General features: G+C 35.2%; 1 protein-coding gene across 2 annotated transcripts in view; it reads left to right on the forward strand.

Moving 5' to 3' along the window:
- The window catches only part of LOC148950638 (uncharacterized), a 29,537-nt gene extending 16,203 nt beyond the window's left edge, over nt 1–13,334 (forward strand). The window contains exons 3-4 of one of the 2 annotated variants that reach the window (XM_089092530.1): nt 10,390–10,420; nt 13,194–13,334. In XM_089092530.1, the coding sequence (XP_088948656.1) occupies nt 10,390–10,420; nt 13,194–13,204 (42 nt within the window). In that variant the 3' untranslated portion in view covers nt 13,205–13,334. Of the gene's footprint in view, nt 1–10,389; nt 10,421–12,743 lie in introns of both variants that reach the window. The other variant, XM_089092531.1, reaches the window with a different exon arrangement.
- The last annotated feature ends 896 nt before the right edge of the window (nt 13,335–14,230 follow it).

Genomic DNA, 14,230 nt, shown 5'->3' on the forward strand with positions numbered 1-14,230 from the left:
TCCTGACACAAACAGTATTTTTTAAATTTATTTTATAACTCCTGAAGTTGACCTGAAAAATAAAACTTAATATCATTCCCAAAAGATTCTATCTATGATCTTTGACAACCTGGATACACTTACACTTTTTATTTATTTAAATTGTAAGAGCAGAAACAGTAATAGTAGTAGTCCCAAAAGTTTAAGTTAATACCCCCAGTCGTTCTCGATGTATTGCTGAGGTGACTTAAAGGCAACCATAAACACAATGCTTTTTTATTTAGTTTAAAGCAACATTTGATTTTAAAGCATAATGGGTCAACTGCGTAGTAAGGGGTTGATATGGCCAATATCCCTAGAGACATAGTTGCTGGACAGCTCTACTATGCTGAACAAAATGGCTGTCTCAAAATTTTGACTGGATGCGTTTGGAAAATGAATGGGCTTGCGAGAAGGGCTGCTTGCTCCCCAATTTGTTGTCACTCTTAAAAAGGGCACCAGAACTTTTAATTTTGAATCATATTAGCTCCTTTAAAAGTTTCAATGATATTTCTATCTATTATAGAATAATGATGCCTATGGTATTGCTTATATGCCTTTTTGAAAACCTGCATGCATACATTTTTTTCGTTTAACTTAAAGTCCTTCTGAACGTTCCCTAAAAGTTTCACTTTAGTACCCTTAGCGTAAAAAACCAACAGAGACAATAATCTCTGTAAAAAAAAAAAAAAAAAACAAAAAAAAAAAAAAACGAGACTTCGGCCAGTGGAGAGAAAAGAAACGAAAAATGTAAAACAACGCGGATATTTCGCCTGTATCCTAACAAGGCGTCTTCAGCACGAAAGAAACACAAGATAAAAAAAAAACAAGCTAAAACTAAAAACCCAATAAAACCACCACAAAAAAAAAATATATATGCAATTGGCGCAAACTGATCCACGTAGGGAAAAGATGTTATTATAGAGTTACTTCAGTGAGGACACCAGAGTAACTGAGGAAAAATAAAAAAAAACTGGAAATTACTTTAATTGTTCTGTTGCGAAATAATCCTTTTATTGGCTATTATTGAAGCAAATCGTTTTGGTCTAGCAGTCCCCTGGTGATTATTTAAAGTCTTAACTCCCTTATTGACTGTTGATTCACTCTTTAGAAGATTATCATAAATTGAGTCAACATTTAAATTACCTGTGTCGCGTTGTTTTACAGTTTTCGTTTCTTTTCTCTTCACTGGCCGAAGTCTTGTCATGGCTGGCCAGTTCGGCTTAAGATCTTTCATACCCTTAGCGTCATTGATTACAGTAACTGTAGTGGTAGTATTAAAAGTATACACATAGTGCCTTCTGGCTAGATTAAAATCCCCCATAGCTTACCCTTAAAGGTCCAACTTAATAGTATAAGTTGTTCTTCAGATATTGTTTTTTTGAAAGTCCGCGTGCTCATAATTTGTTTTGATTTAGCTCAAAATCAGCCTAAATATTCCTTAAAAGATTTACCTCAATACCCTTGGCTTGAACAGTAGCAATAGTTGCAGCAGCATTAGAAGCAGTATGCGCATAGCACCTTTGGTTTCTTCAACATCCCCTTCTAAACACGCTGAAAGTTCCGGCTCAATACCATCATCTGTTCTGAAGCATTTCTGATGCTTCTGCTTGACAACCTGTGTGGGCATAATGTGTGGGCACGGTGCGTTACGAATTAGTTCAATACAGTTTCTATATATCCCAAATTTTTCGCCTTAATATCCTTAGTTTTAATAGCAGTAGTAGCAATAGCAGTTGAATTAATTGTAGTAGCCTAAGCTTTACTGGCAGTAGTAATACTAGAAGTAGTAATAATAGTAACAGAGTAGAAGCAGTAACATTAGTATGCAAGTATTTTCTTTTGGTTGGTTCAACATCCCTCACAACAAGCCTGTTAGAAAATTTTACCTTCATATCCTTAGGCATAGTTTTAATAGTTGTCACAGTAGTAATATTGACATTACTAGTAATAGTACTGAATAGTGGTAGTACTAGTAGCAGCATTAGTATTAACTTATTGCCTTTTGGTCAGTAGAACATCCCTCTCAATAAGTACTAGAAGTTTCAACTTAATACAATTAGCCATTGCTATGACATTGCTGATATGCCCTTTTGATAACCTGTATGTTCATATACTTTTTGAAATTTTCATCTCAAAGCCTTACAAGTAGTTGCAGTAGAAGTAGTAGTAGTAGTAGTAGTAAATGTAGCAGTAACAGCAGTATTAACAATAGTGTGCACATATTGCGTTTTGGCGAGATGATCTTCCCCTTTAAGCATTCTGTGAAAGTTCCAACTTAATACCCATATCAATTCTTCAGATACGTTATTTTGACTTTAGTTCAAATTTGTCCTCAATGCTGTAAATGGAGTAGTGTGGTAGTAGTGGTGGTAGTAGTTGTAGTAGTATTGGTAGCATGCAAATATTGCCTTTTTGATGAACTCCCTTATCGTTTCCTGAATTTTACAAATTAATTTACTCAGTTATTACACCCTTACACCCTGTTATTATTACACCTTGTATTACCTTTTGACAATCTGTATACACATAACGTGTTTTGATTTAGTTCAACACTCCCCTCAGCATTCTCTGAAAGGTTCACCTGAATGCCCTTCATCTTCTTGGAAAGTAAAATTTGAACATGCGTACCTTTCCCAATAACAGATACTAAATATAAACAATGAACGAATTGCCTAACTTACAGTCCTTGCCCAGAGGACTGTGGGGAGGTTAAAATCCCCGAAGACTAGTGTTTTAACTGGTAAAAATGGTCACGGTAAAATTGAGTATTTTATGTAGTTTACCGTAATTTTACGGACCCCCGTAAAATTAGTAATTTACCTATTCTATGTAATTTACGTATTTTATGTAATTTACGTATTTTTTCGGTACCTTACGTATTTTACTGACATATTTTTATGACGCCTTGCCATTTTCAGTGCACAAAAGCGCGAAGAGGCTGGCAGAAAAAAGGATTGAATGTGATTTTGTTTTGTGTATAACTGTTCCCCGGTTTAAAAGGTCTGAAGTCTGACTTCATTCTCTTGCTATCAGAACAATAAAGTGTATTATATTATAGGTAATTATAATTCTAAAATGATGAAATATTAGCTGAAGTAAAATCACATTAGTTCTGTGAACTGTTAAAGACAGAAAGGGCTACAAGGAGGATTGACATATGACAAAATAAGTATAATAAATTAAATAGCCGAGAAAAATGAGGGTAATATCAGCCAGCGGAAAAAAAAGAAGCGAAAATGATAGAGGCAGATATTTCGTCAGGGACTTACGCCCAGCCGTCATCAGTGCTGAAATGAAAGAAGGAAACCTAACCTTGTGAATTAGTTCTAATTAATCAGAAGAAAGCTTGAACCACACAAACCGGAAAACCAAGCGAGAATAAAGGGAAGACTGTTCACCAATTACTTTGGGCAAGAATTCTCTGCTTAGTGATGCGAATACTATTTGAATCCTTTAATTTTAAGTTATTGGAAATTGGGTTTATAAGAATATTTCCAGTGTCTCTATTTAAAGCAAGGTCTCTATTTATGGATTTTTTATTCTCAGCTGCCTTCCTAAAAGAATTGTCAAGCCATTTACTTCAAATATTAAAGTTGCCTCGTAAGCTACATGATATGGATTTTCAACAATGCGGAGAGCCAAAGCAGAATTAATAGCCCAATTTTTATTTTTAATTCACATCTCTGAGAAATCTTGTATTCATGCCATCTTTTCGCCGGGAGCTGGCTTTAACCCCCCCCCCGGAATATTCCCCCTCGTATTTTACTAATTTTACCTTATTTTACAAATTTTACTTACCGACTTTTTTATTTTAGTGTAATTTACAACGCTTCCAAAGACAATTACTGGACATTTCAACAATGCCGAACAAAATAGCTCTCTTAAAATTTTGATCGGATGTGTTTTGGGGAATGATAGAATTGGGAGAGGTGCTGATTGGCCTCCATTCACTTTTGACTCTTGAAAAGGGCACTAAAACTTCCAACTTCCAATCAAATGACCTACATCTTATCCAAAGTTTATACGACCACCCGTTCCATAAAAACCTTATATGCCCCGGGTTATAGCTTACAACCCTTGCCCATGGGCCCTGGATGAGTGTGTCCACCCTAAAGACATTGTTATGTGATTTTTGGACTATTGGTAATAAAATGGCTATCTCACAATTTCAATTGAATGTATTTCGAGAAAAGAAGAAGTCAGGGAGGGGGGGGCTAGTTGCTCTCCATCATGTTTGACTCTTAAAAGGGAAACCTAGAACTATACATTTCCAATCAAATGAGCCTCTTGTAAAGTTCACACTACCACCCCCTCCATAAAAAATCTTATATGCCCCTGGGGCTGAACTTACAACCCTTACCCTCAGACTCTGGGGGATTCTGTCAACCCCAAAGGCTTTATTATATGGTCTTTGGACTTTAATAAATGGCTATCTCAAAATTTTTATTGGATGCATTTGAGGAAAATGCGATTTGGGGGGTGGGGTGGCTGCCTCCGATCACTTTGACTCTTAAAAGGGGCATTACAACACCTTATTTTCAATCCAATGAGCCTCTTCAGAAATTTAAATGGCCATCTCTTTCATTAGAATTTTAAATGCCTTTGGGGCATAATTTACACCCCGTGCGCGGAAGGTGGTGTGGGGGGGGTGTTGTCATCCTCAAAGACATAATTTCCAGACCTTTCAACTACGCTGAATAAAATGGCTATTCCCAATTTTGATTAGATGTATTTTGGGAATTGATGGGTGTGAGGGGGGGGGTCTTGTTGCCCTCCAATCGCTTTTCACTATTAAAAAGACCACTAGCTCTTTCAATTTCCAATCGAATGAGCCTTTTTAGAAGTTTTTCTGACAACAATGGTCATCTCAAAATTTCTATCAGATGTATTTCGGGGAAATACGAGGTGTGTGTGTGTGGGGGGGGGGTGGTATCCGCTCTCCGATCACTTTGAATATTGAAAAGGGCACTAGATTTCATATTAGTCAACCCAGTGTGCCCCCCCCCCCCCCTGAAGTTTATACAACCACCCTTTGTATAAAAACCTTATATGCCTCAAGGGCATAACTTACAAGCCTTGCCCTGAGGGCTCTGGGGGGGTGTCATCCTCAAAGACGTAATTTCCGAACTTTTTAACTACGCTGAACAAAATGGCGATCTCAAAGTTTTCATTGGATATGTTTGGAGAAATGATGGGTATGGGAGGGGGGTTAGTTCCCCTCCAATCACTTTTGACTATGAAAAAGGCACTAGTCCTTTTAATTTCCAATCGAATGAGCCGATTTTGAAGTTTCTGCGACAACTTCTTCGATGCGAAGTGCCCTGGTCTAAAAAAAAATAAAATAAATAATACATTGTGCCCCCTTCGCTCTTCAGTTAGGCAGCGCTATTGCACTGTCTATGATACTACCAAGGTAAGCGAAACTGACCACTTGATCGATCTTTTTGTTACCCAACCTCACCTTTTCATCTTCACTTATTCCTAGGCCTAGCGACTTAGTTTTCTTAACATTAATTTTCAAACTTATTCTAGCACCCTGAACTCGCTAAATCTCTAAAACTTCAATCACTTTGCTCATACTTTCATCTAGGATGGTTAAATCATCAGCATAATCTAAGTCCAGGAGACTTTTTCCTCCCCATTTGATTCCGTGGTCTCCCATTGCCTTTCCTGTGCTCCTTAAGACAAAGTCCATCAAAATAATCCATATAACAGGGGATAGAACACAACCCTGCTTCACTCCTGATTTGATACAAAACCAGCTGCTAACCTCATTTCCTACCTTAACCGCTGCAGTTTTATTCTCGTACATAACACTAATCACTTAAATATATTTGTTTTGTATCCCATACAAGAATAAAACCTTTACTAAAGCTCTTTTATCAACAGAATCAAGCGCTTGCTCATAATCTATAAAACTGAGGACAAAGGTGTTTGAAAACTCAGGCACTTTTCAATTATTAGCCTAAGAGTAAAAATTTGGTCGACACATCCTCTACCTTTTCTAAAACCACACTGTTCTTCTCTTAAAACTTTGTCTACAGCATCTATCAGTCTAAAAATTATCATATTACTAAGTAATTTACTACCTACAGAGAACAGACTAGTGCCTTGATAAATACCACACTCACTCTTATCAGCTTTCTTATACAAGGGTTTAATCATGGTTTTCCCAAAATCGCTAGGTTCTTCCCCTTTTTCACAAATCATATTCATAATCTTCAGTATCTTATATCAAACATCAGAGCTACCATATTTAAGAAACTCATATACCATACTATCAACACTTGGAGCTTTTTATTTTTTAATCCTTTTAGTACTGTTACTAATTCTTCATCTCAAAATGGATCTTCCTTCACATCCAAGGTGTCACAAACTTTTTCATTTTCCTCTATATCTTTTCTTGTAACTCTGTCCCGGTTTAGCACATTCTCAAAATGTTCTGCCCATCTCTCTTTAACCCTTTCCTTGTCACTATTTGTAGCCACGTTCCTGCCTTTAACTTGGATAGTTCCAGATTGACTACTCCCTGTCTATTTATTAACATACCAGTACAATATTTTACTATTACAGTCTCTAGTTGGATCTTCCAGGTCCTCGTCACTTTTATCCAGGATCTCCACTTTATACTTCCGTAGCTCATATTTTAATGCTTTTTCCTCGTTCTTTACATTCCTCTTATTTTCGTATGATCTATCATCTCTTCTCCTCCCTATTAAACATAAGGCGTTTTCACTAATATTCCTAGCTGCGTTTCTAACTTTCTTTCCTAAGACACTATCAGCAACTTCACAAATTATTTCGCAAAAATTATTCCATTTGTCTCTTACATTGTCAAATTTTAAACTCCCCATTTTAGTATTCAACTGTTCCTGGAAAGTTTCTCTCAAATTCTCATTTTTGAGTCTACCAACGTCATAGCTTCCCGGAAGGTAAAATTTAAACTTTAAATTAACCCTAGACACTACCACATGGTGATCTTTACTTTTAACATCAATAACAGCACTCGTATATACACTAGAATCTTGTATCTATCCTACCAGTCTTCGGTTTATAATGTCATAATGAATAATGTTGGCTGTCTTACCATCATATGAATACCATGTTAAATTATGGGCCATTTAATAACCAACTACTATATTGGTTATAACTAGATTGTTATACCACAAAATTGCAGTAGTGTGTAGCCATTACTATTTTCTTTTCCTACACCAAATTTACTTTGGCAAGGATACCATTTATCCATATTTCTGCCGAACTGGGTGTTAACATTTCATAATAAAAACATCATATTTCTAGACTGTAAGTTACAAAATTTGTCCATTCTTCAGATATAGTTTTTGTTACTAGTAAATATAAAAAAAACACTCGGAGGGAGTTTTCAGCGGGGCTGGGTTTCCATGGGGATGGTTTTCTGTGGTAGGACTGTTTCCAGAGGAAATTTTACAAGGAGGCGGAGAGATATCCTGGCATGGTTTGGAAACCATCAGAAATTACTTTTAAAAAACGATTTTTTTTTCAGTGGAAAGTAAGGAGCAACATTAAAACTTAAAATGAACAGAAATTATTCCGTATATGATGGAGACTGGCCCTTCCTCAACTTTCGCTCTTTACGCTAAAGTTTTTGTCACAATTCTTTAAGAAACGCTGCTCAAATACAAGGGCTGTTGAATTTCAACGAAAAGTGTTTTTTAAAGCCTTAAGACTTTAGAATGAAGAGCAAGGGTTGAGGAAGTAGCAGCCCCTCTCATATACGGAATGATTTCTGGACGTTTTAATTTTTAATGTTGCTCCTTACTTTCAGCTGAAAAAAAAGCATTTTTTAGAATTTAATCATCATTCCAGAGTGCGCCCCATTTGAAAAAAAATAAATCATGAATGTAAAAAAAATCTCATTAAACGTAAGATTATGATTGTCTAAGAACAGTTCAAGGTTCTCATTTGACTAACCAAATATCAAACGGCAAGCTGTAAAAAAAATGTGGTTAGGTTCTACCTTCTGAAAGACTGGTTAAGATAGTTAAGCGTTCTATAGATGAAGGATAACAGATTGCAAAAGATTGGGCTTTTAGGCTATCCATCTGCGGCTAGACAATGAGCAGGATAGGAAGAAGTTGTAAAAAAGGATTTAAAAAAAATTCAAACAATATGGGAGAGGATAAAGTGTGACGCTTTGAATAGAATGGTATAGAGGAGTATTCGCAAAAGTATTGGCTTCAGGCAGGTTGGGATAGCAGTGAGGTCTTAGTAGTAGTAGTAGTAGGGTCATCTTTTGGGGCTTGTCCCTATTTAACCTAGAAAGAAAAAAAGATATAGAAACCATAGCTTCTCTAAAGTATGTCTTTGATTGGACCTCTTGGTATTACTAATAGTTTTTTTTTTACATGTTACTCAAAATGGTTCCAACCTCTGGCCCCCTTTTAAATCATAGAAAACACCAAACTACTACTACTAGCAACTCATTGTAGCGCCAATCGGTAGCAGTTTGACCTCTTTCTTTCTAATTCTGTTGACTGAGGTCAGTATTAAAAAAAAAGAATGCTGTTATTGATATTTTATTGTCTACATGTTGCCATGAATGTCCGGAATCTGGTTAATGTCAACATTCACCGGTGAATGTCCGAAATTCCTTTTCCTCTGCTTGGATTCAATTAGCTCTGCGAGTCAGTTTTTTCAGTCTTATGCAAGTTATGATGGTAAAAGTCAAAGTTAGGTTAGATTATGTTAGTTTAGGTTAGGTTAAATTTGGTCCTAAATATCAGAAATGGGTTGTTGAAAACCAAACCTTATCTAACCTAACCTGTTATCATCAAACCTTGCATTAAATTGAAAAAGTAGACTGGCAACGCTGATTAAATCCAAGGAGAAAAAAAGGTATTTCGGACAGTCACCGGTGAATGTCAACATTCACGAATTTACGGACATTCACGGTTACTCAAAAACCTACGGTTTTAAATAGTATTGAATGGCTATAGAGCCAAAACAAAATGTCTGGATGATCGTTCTGGAATTGCCCCACAACTTAATGTGGATTTACATGCTGTGCTACTGACCAATGTGAAGAAATGAAAGTTGCAGCTGCATGTGTTTCAAAACTCTTTGTAAAATTGAGATTCAAATAATTGAATTTCTAATAATCTCAAATAATTGGATAAAACAATTTGATTTCACGCCGGGAATCTATTCTTAACTGGAAAGCAAAATGTACCAAGAACAGAGAAATGGCCAGTTCACATGAAAAGAAATATACAAAATAGATAAAGCTTGTACAGAAATAATTGTGTCGCTACGGTCCAGGTATGTCGAAGCTGAAAATCTTTTTCAAAGGGGAAAAGCAAAATGTAAAAAGTATAGAAAAACTACTGTTCAAGAAAGACAAAGCGGTAAAAAAAGATATAATGAAGCTAATACAAAAGTACACAACATTCAACTTAAAAAAATGTATAATAAGAACTTTAAAAAAGACAAGTTGCAGAAAATTCCTCCGTGTGGCAACACGTAAGCAAGTTGAAAAGCTCCTTTGTGTTGTGCACAAAATTGACGCCTAATTTGAATTTATATAAAATAAACAATAATTTTATGATGGATATTATCATTACCTGGAAGATATTGAACAATGCTGACTTGATTAACAAAACAGGTTAAAGAATTCTGAATTGGGACTAATTTCAGAGAATTACATGGATTCTTTCATATGTCACCCTTGTGAAAGCACCCTGAATTTTCGAGTTAACTTTTTAATTTCAACGTCAATTGGGTTCATTTGAGACTTATAGGTCTAAGAAGTGCTGACATGTTTTTAGTCATATATTATTAAAATATATCCCAGAAATTTTACTCATCCCTTATTATGCTTAATTCTATATAGATACTCTTTTTTCTAATTTGCACTATTTAATTTAGGTAAAAAAGAAAAGTAAAGAATACGGTGTTCGATTTTTACAGTCTCTATCGGCGATGCTGATCTCTGTTTCATGACCCTTCAGCCAGGAAGTGCAATGGGGGTCTAGGGGCTAGGCATCCTGTGCTTTCGCACACCCTTCGTATATAGCTTCTTCAGATATTTCCATGTTCCCAATTAGAGATGGGTCGACTCTGACTAAGCTTACAGAATCACGCCACTGATCCCCGTTCAAACAAAATAACCAGCGACACTTTACTATTTAATACGCGGTATTAGAACCGTTCTACTGGTTACAGCCACGCAAAGTGTGCTCTCATAATTACTGCTGCTAATTACAGCCTCATAGGAAGTAATTATGTAATATCATTGTTTTTAGCATAGTCATTGTGTTTGTGCATAGCACAATTGTGTGCTATGTACTATCATTGTTTACGTTCTACTGATTGTTTTTCCTTCTTTTTCAGACAGAGCGATGTGTATCCTTTTCACTGCTGAGTAATCCTTGGTTTAAATAACCTGACTTATATTAAAATTTGACAAACTAGGTGTTAATTTTAAGTTCTAAAACTAGCTAATGCTATTTTGATCATGTATTATAGCAATTAGGTTTTGGATTAGAATTAAGATATGCTATTGGAAATAAGGTAGTGGTATTTCTTAGGGTTTTCAATCTGTGTGATTGAAGGCGACTGTGAATCCAATGGGCTGGTGGCACCAACTTTTTATTATGGCTCCAATACAAGCAATATTGTAGCCAACTGGCTCTCTCGATAAGTTAGTAGCCATGATTTTTCTTCTGTTGCGATTTATCAAATACTTTAGCTCAGGCTCTTGACCAATACCGAGTTAATATATTTTCTAATATGGTCATCAACTAAAAACAAGCTTTAAATTAATATATCTTGAGTTGAGATTCTTTCTACCCCCCTTCCCCGCTTATTAAAGATTAACATCTTAAATTGCTAATAACACAAAAGTCATTCATTGAAAGGGTTGAAACCTTGAGTTGATTGATATTTCAGGTCTAAAAACTGACAATACATTCTTTTTTTTCATATTTAAGGCAAGTCCACAACATTTCATTGTTTTTTTTTTCTGCTGCGGAATTGTTTTACTTTTGTGTCGATCATTTCCTAGGCTTTATAATTTGCTATGTTTTCCCTTGTGTCGATCTTGACAATAATCGATGTCTGCGCGTTAACATACTCTTATTAAGAGTGATGTTTTTCCCATGTAACGGTTGCAGCCAATGCCTTCGGGTGCCAACAGCTCCGTGCAAAATCGAGTCAAACTTTAAGTATAGCCATTTTGGTTAGAACAACCGGAAAGTCCAAATAATGGGCCTTCTTTGGGTGTGACACGATAAGGGTAGACACATGGACGAGGACCCTGATTATTTAAGTACCCTGTATAAGACAGGGAATTCATGGATGTTTTAGTAGAAATAAGTGGAAATTAGGCACCCGTTTGAAGTCAGAATCAGGGAAGGACTTTAATTCTGGATTCTTGAGGAGCTCAAGATTATACCCATTTTCTGCAATGACACTCTAGCCTTTTGGGAGGCATGAGAGGAGATACCATCTTTGTTTGGGACTATTTGTGTTTTCTTTAACCTTGTTGTTCATTTTAATTTCTGTTTTTGTTAAGCTTTAAATTCAATTTTTGCTTTCCATGGAAAAACTTCTTTGTTTCAATTTAACCGAGTGAAATCATAGTTAATTTAATGTTCATAAAATTGTTTCTTAGCCTTATAACAGTAACGGATAGCAGAAATGTTTCAAATTAGATCCTTATCTTGTTTTGCCGTCTTTTTCCGAAGTTGAATTGATCATGGTAATGAATCGCAAGTAAAGAGCAGCCTTTTCGAAAATAACCAAAACGTAAAAAAATAACGTTTAGGAACAATATATATTTGTAAAGGACTTACTTATTCTCCCTGATCCAAGTATGTATAATTCATTAAGTTATTAACAGGAGAAAATTTACGTAACTATAAAACTAAGGGAAAGCACAGCCAAAAGACTGCAGCGTTCGTGAAAATTGCACCGTCAAGATAAAATAAAACATGAGAACCCTTGATTACATAGAGGTTTTAGTCCTCGGTTGCTGAAGATCAACTTCTCCTCCCGTCTCCAAGGGGGATTGTCATGGAGGCTACTTATTTGATTTTCTTATTGTTATTTTCTTTTCATCGGGGTTTACTAAGTATAAAGCACACAAGCTTTTTTTCAAACAAACGTAAAACACCGTATGTGGCTAGAAGGCTGGTAGTTCTTATCTACCCCCTGCTCTTCACATTAAATTCAACTTGTGCTTTTTGAAAGCTTATTAGAGATATAATATTTAGTATTTTTTCTGTTTACTGCTCTTGTATTTTACTTTCCATTTTTTTCAAAACATTTTGCCGCCTCAAAAAGTACATATTTCAGAATTTAGTTTGTTGTTTGGAAGGTCAATTAAAACCCTAACTTGAAGAGCAGACGTTTAAGGGGTTGGTAACCTTCGTAATATTTTACTATAGTTCGTGCCCTTCTTTTGTTTTAGCTTTCGCTCTTTGCTTTAAGGCAATAAAATTATTTATTCTTTTTTGCGATTAATGATGATAATGATGAAAGAAACAAAGTTAATGTTCAGACTTTAGAACTCTCAAATTAAAAAAAAAAAAAATCCTAATGCATCCAGGCAATTTTTTTTTTCAGAATGGAAATACTTCTTATTACTGTAAATTATGTTTTAGTTACTAAAATTCATTCTGTATCAATAGTGACCAAGACGTATGAATAATTTAATAAACCTTATTTTTGACACCCTATTTTAGGTCAAGCTAATAACTCCTACAGAAGTCCCGTCTTAACCGGTGCAAAAGGGTCATAAGAAGCTTATACTGTACATAAATTCAGGAGGGAAGATTTTGCCTTGTCTTAAGTCACGAGACCACGCCTCCCTCTCTTTTATCAGTGACCTTATTAGTAGAAGAAAGACAATTAGAAGAGACCAAACCGTCCTGTCCTTAAAATTAATAGCTATTCCAAGCCTGTCTTTCTTGTTTCAGTTATAAGGCCAATAAGAAGAATAGGCCAATGTTGTACTTTTAATGTTATTAGTGCTATTTCCTGTAATAAGGCTATGGTCCAAAAGTAAGGGATTGTTATCACTGTTATTCGCCAATTAAAGTGATCAACTACTCTAATAAAGACAAAGCCATAAAGCATATTTTATTTTCGAAAACATCTCTATTAATCACATTTTTCTTTAACCTAAAAGATAGATACGCACTGAGTCGCATAAGCTACGGAAGCTTCTGACCCTTATGGTTCACCACGGAAAACTTGTTGAAACTCGACCAAATCACCTTTTGCAATTACTGGAAGCAAGGCCTATGGATCAACTACGGAGAAATCACTGTTTTTTTTTTTTTTTTTTTTTTTTTTAAATACTAATGTTTTGGCTGTGGTATAGTGATATTTTCAAAGTTTCTGAAGTGTGAAAGTGTTATGTTTTGTATTTCTTCAATGAATAAATCTAAAGAAGAATTAAGCGTAAAATGTGGCTGTTTTTTACAGACTACTCTTAGAAACAAAACTGGAATATATATCGGGTTTTCTTTTGAAAAACTTATTATGAAAATTATTGTATAAAGATGAGATTAAAAATTAATAGCTACAGTTGAAAAAAAAAACTTTCTTCTTCTTTTTTCTAAAATCCACTGCAAGAAGTATCTAGCCGTTTTGGACTTTTTGATTGGTTCTAACGGTTTTTTGATGTTTACATCTTATTAACTAAAAAAAAAAACCTTTTTAAAAAAATAAGTTGTTCAAAGAAAAATAAAGAACTCCATTAAACCAAAAATGAGCAAAATAAAATCAAATAATCTACCAGGCGTGAAACTACCCCAAATCAGCATCGATAAATAAATAAAACCCAAAACGAACAGAAATTATAATAAATAACCGAGTCAAACTCAAAACGAGCAGAAATAAACATGAGTAGGGCTCAAAACCCCTATGCTTCCCAAGGCTAGAACATAATTTGCACTTTACTGAAACAATGTAAGTGTTTTTACTTTTGAAACCTTAATAAATCGAATAATATTAACGTTTTGATTACTAAATATCAGCATATGTATATTAAACTGACAATGCAAAATCGTTAGTATTTTTTTTAATGGGCAAATGGGACGGTGGGTGTGAGGGGACTAGTTGCCCTCCAATAACTTTCGACCATTCAAAACGGCATTAGCCCTTTCTATTTTCAATCGAATGAGCCCTTTTCGAAGTTCCTAAGACAACTACTTCGATAAGAAGT

This window comes from Artemia sp. Qi Xiang Cuo, chromosome 7, assembly GCF_049724085.1.
Source record: "Artemia sp. Qi Xiang Cuo chromosome 7, ASM4972408v1, whole genome shotgun sequence".
In the NCBI taxonomy this organism is placed as follows: domain Eukaryota; kingdom Metazoa; phylum Arthropoda; class Branchiopoda; order Anostraca; family Artemiidae; genus Artemia; species Artemia sp. Qi Xiang Cuo.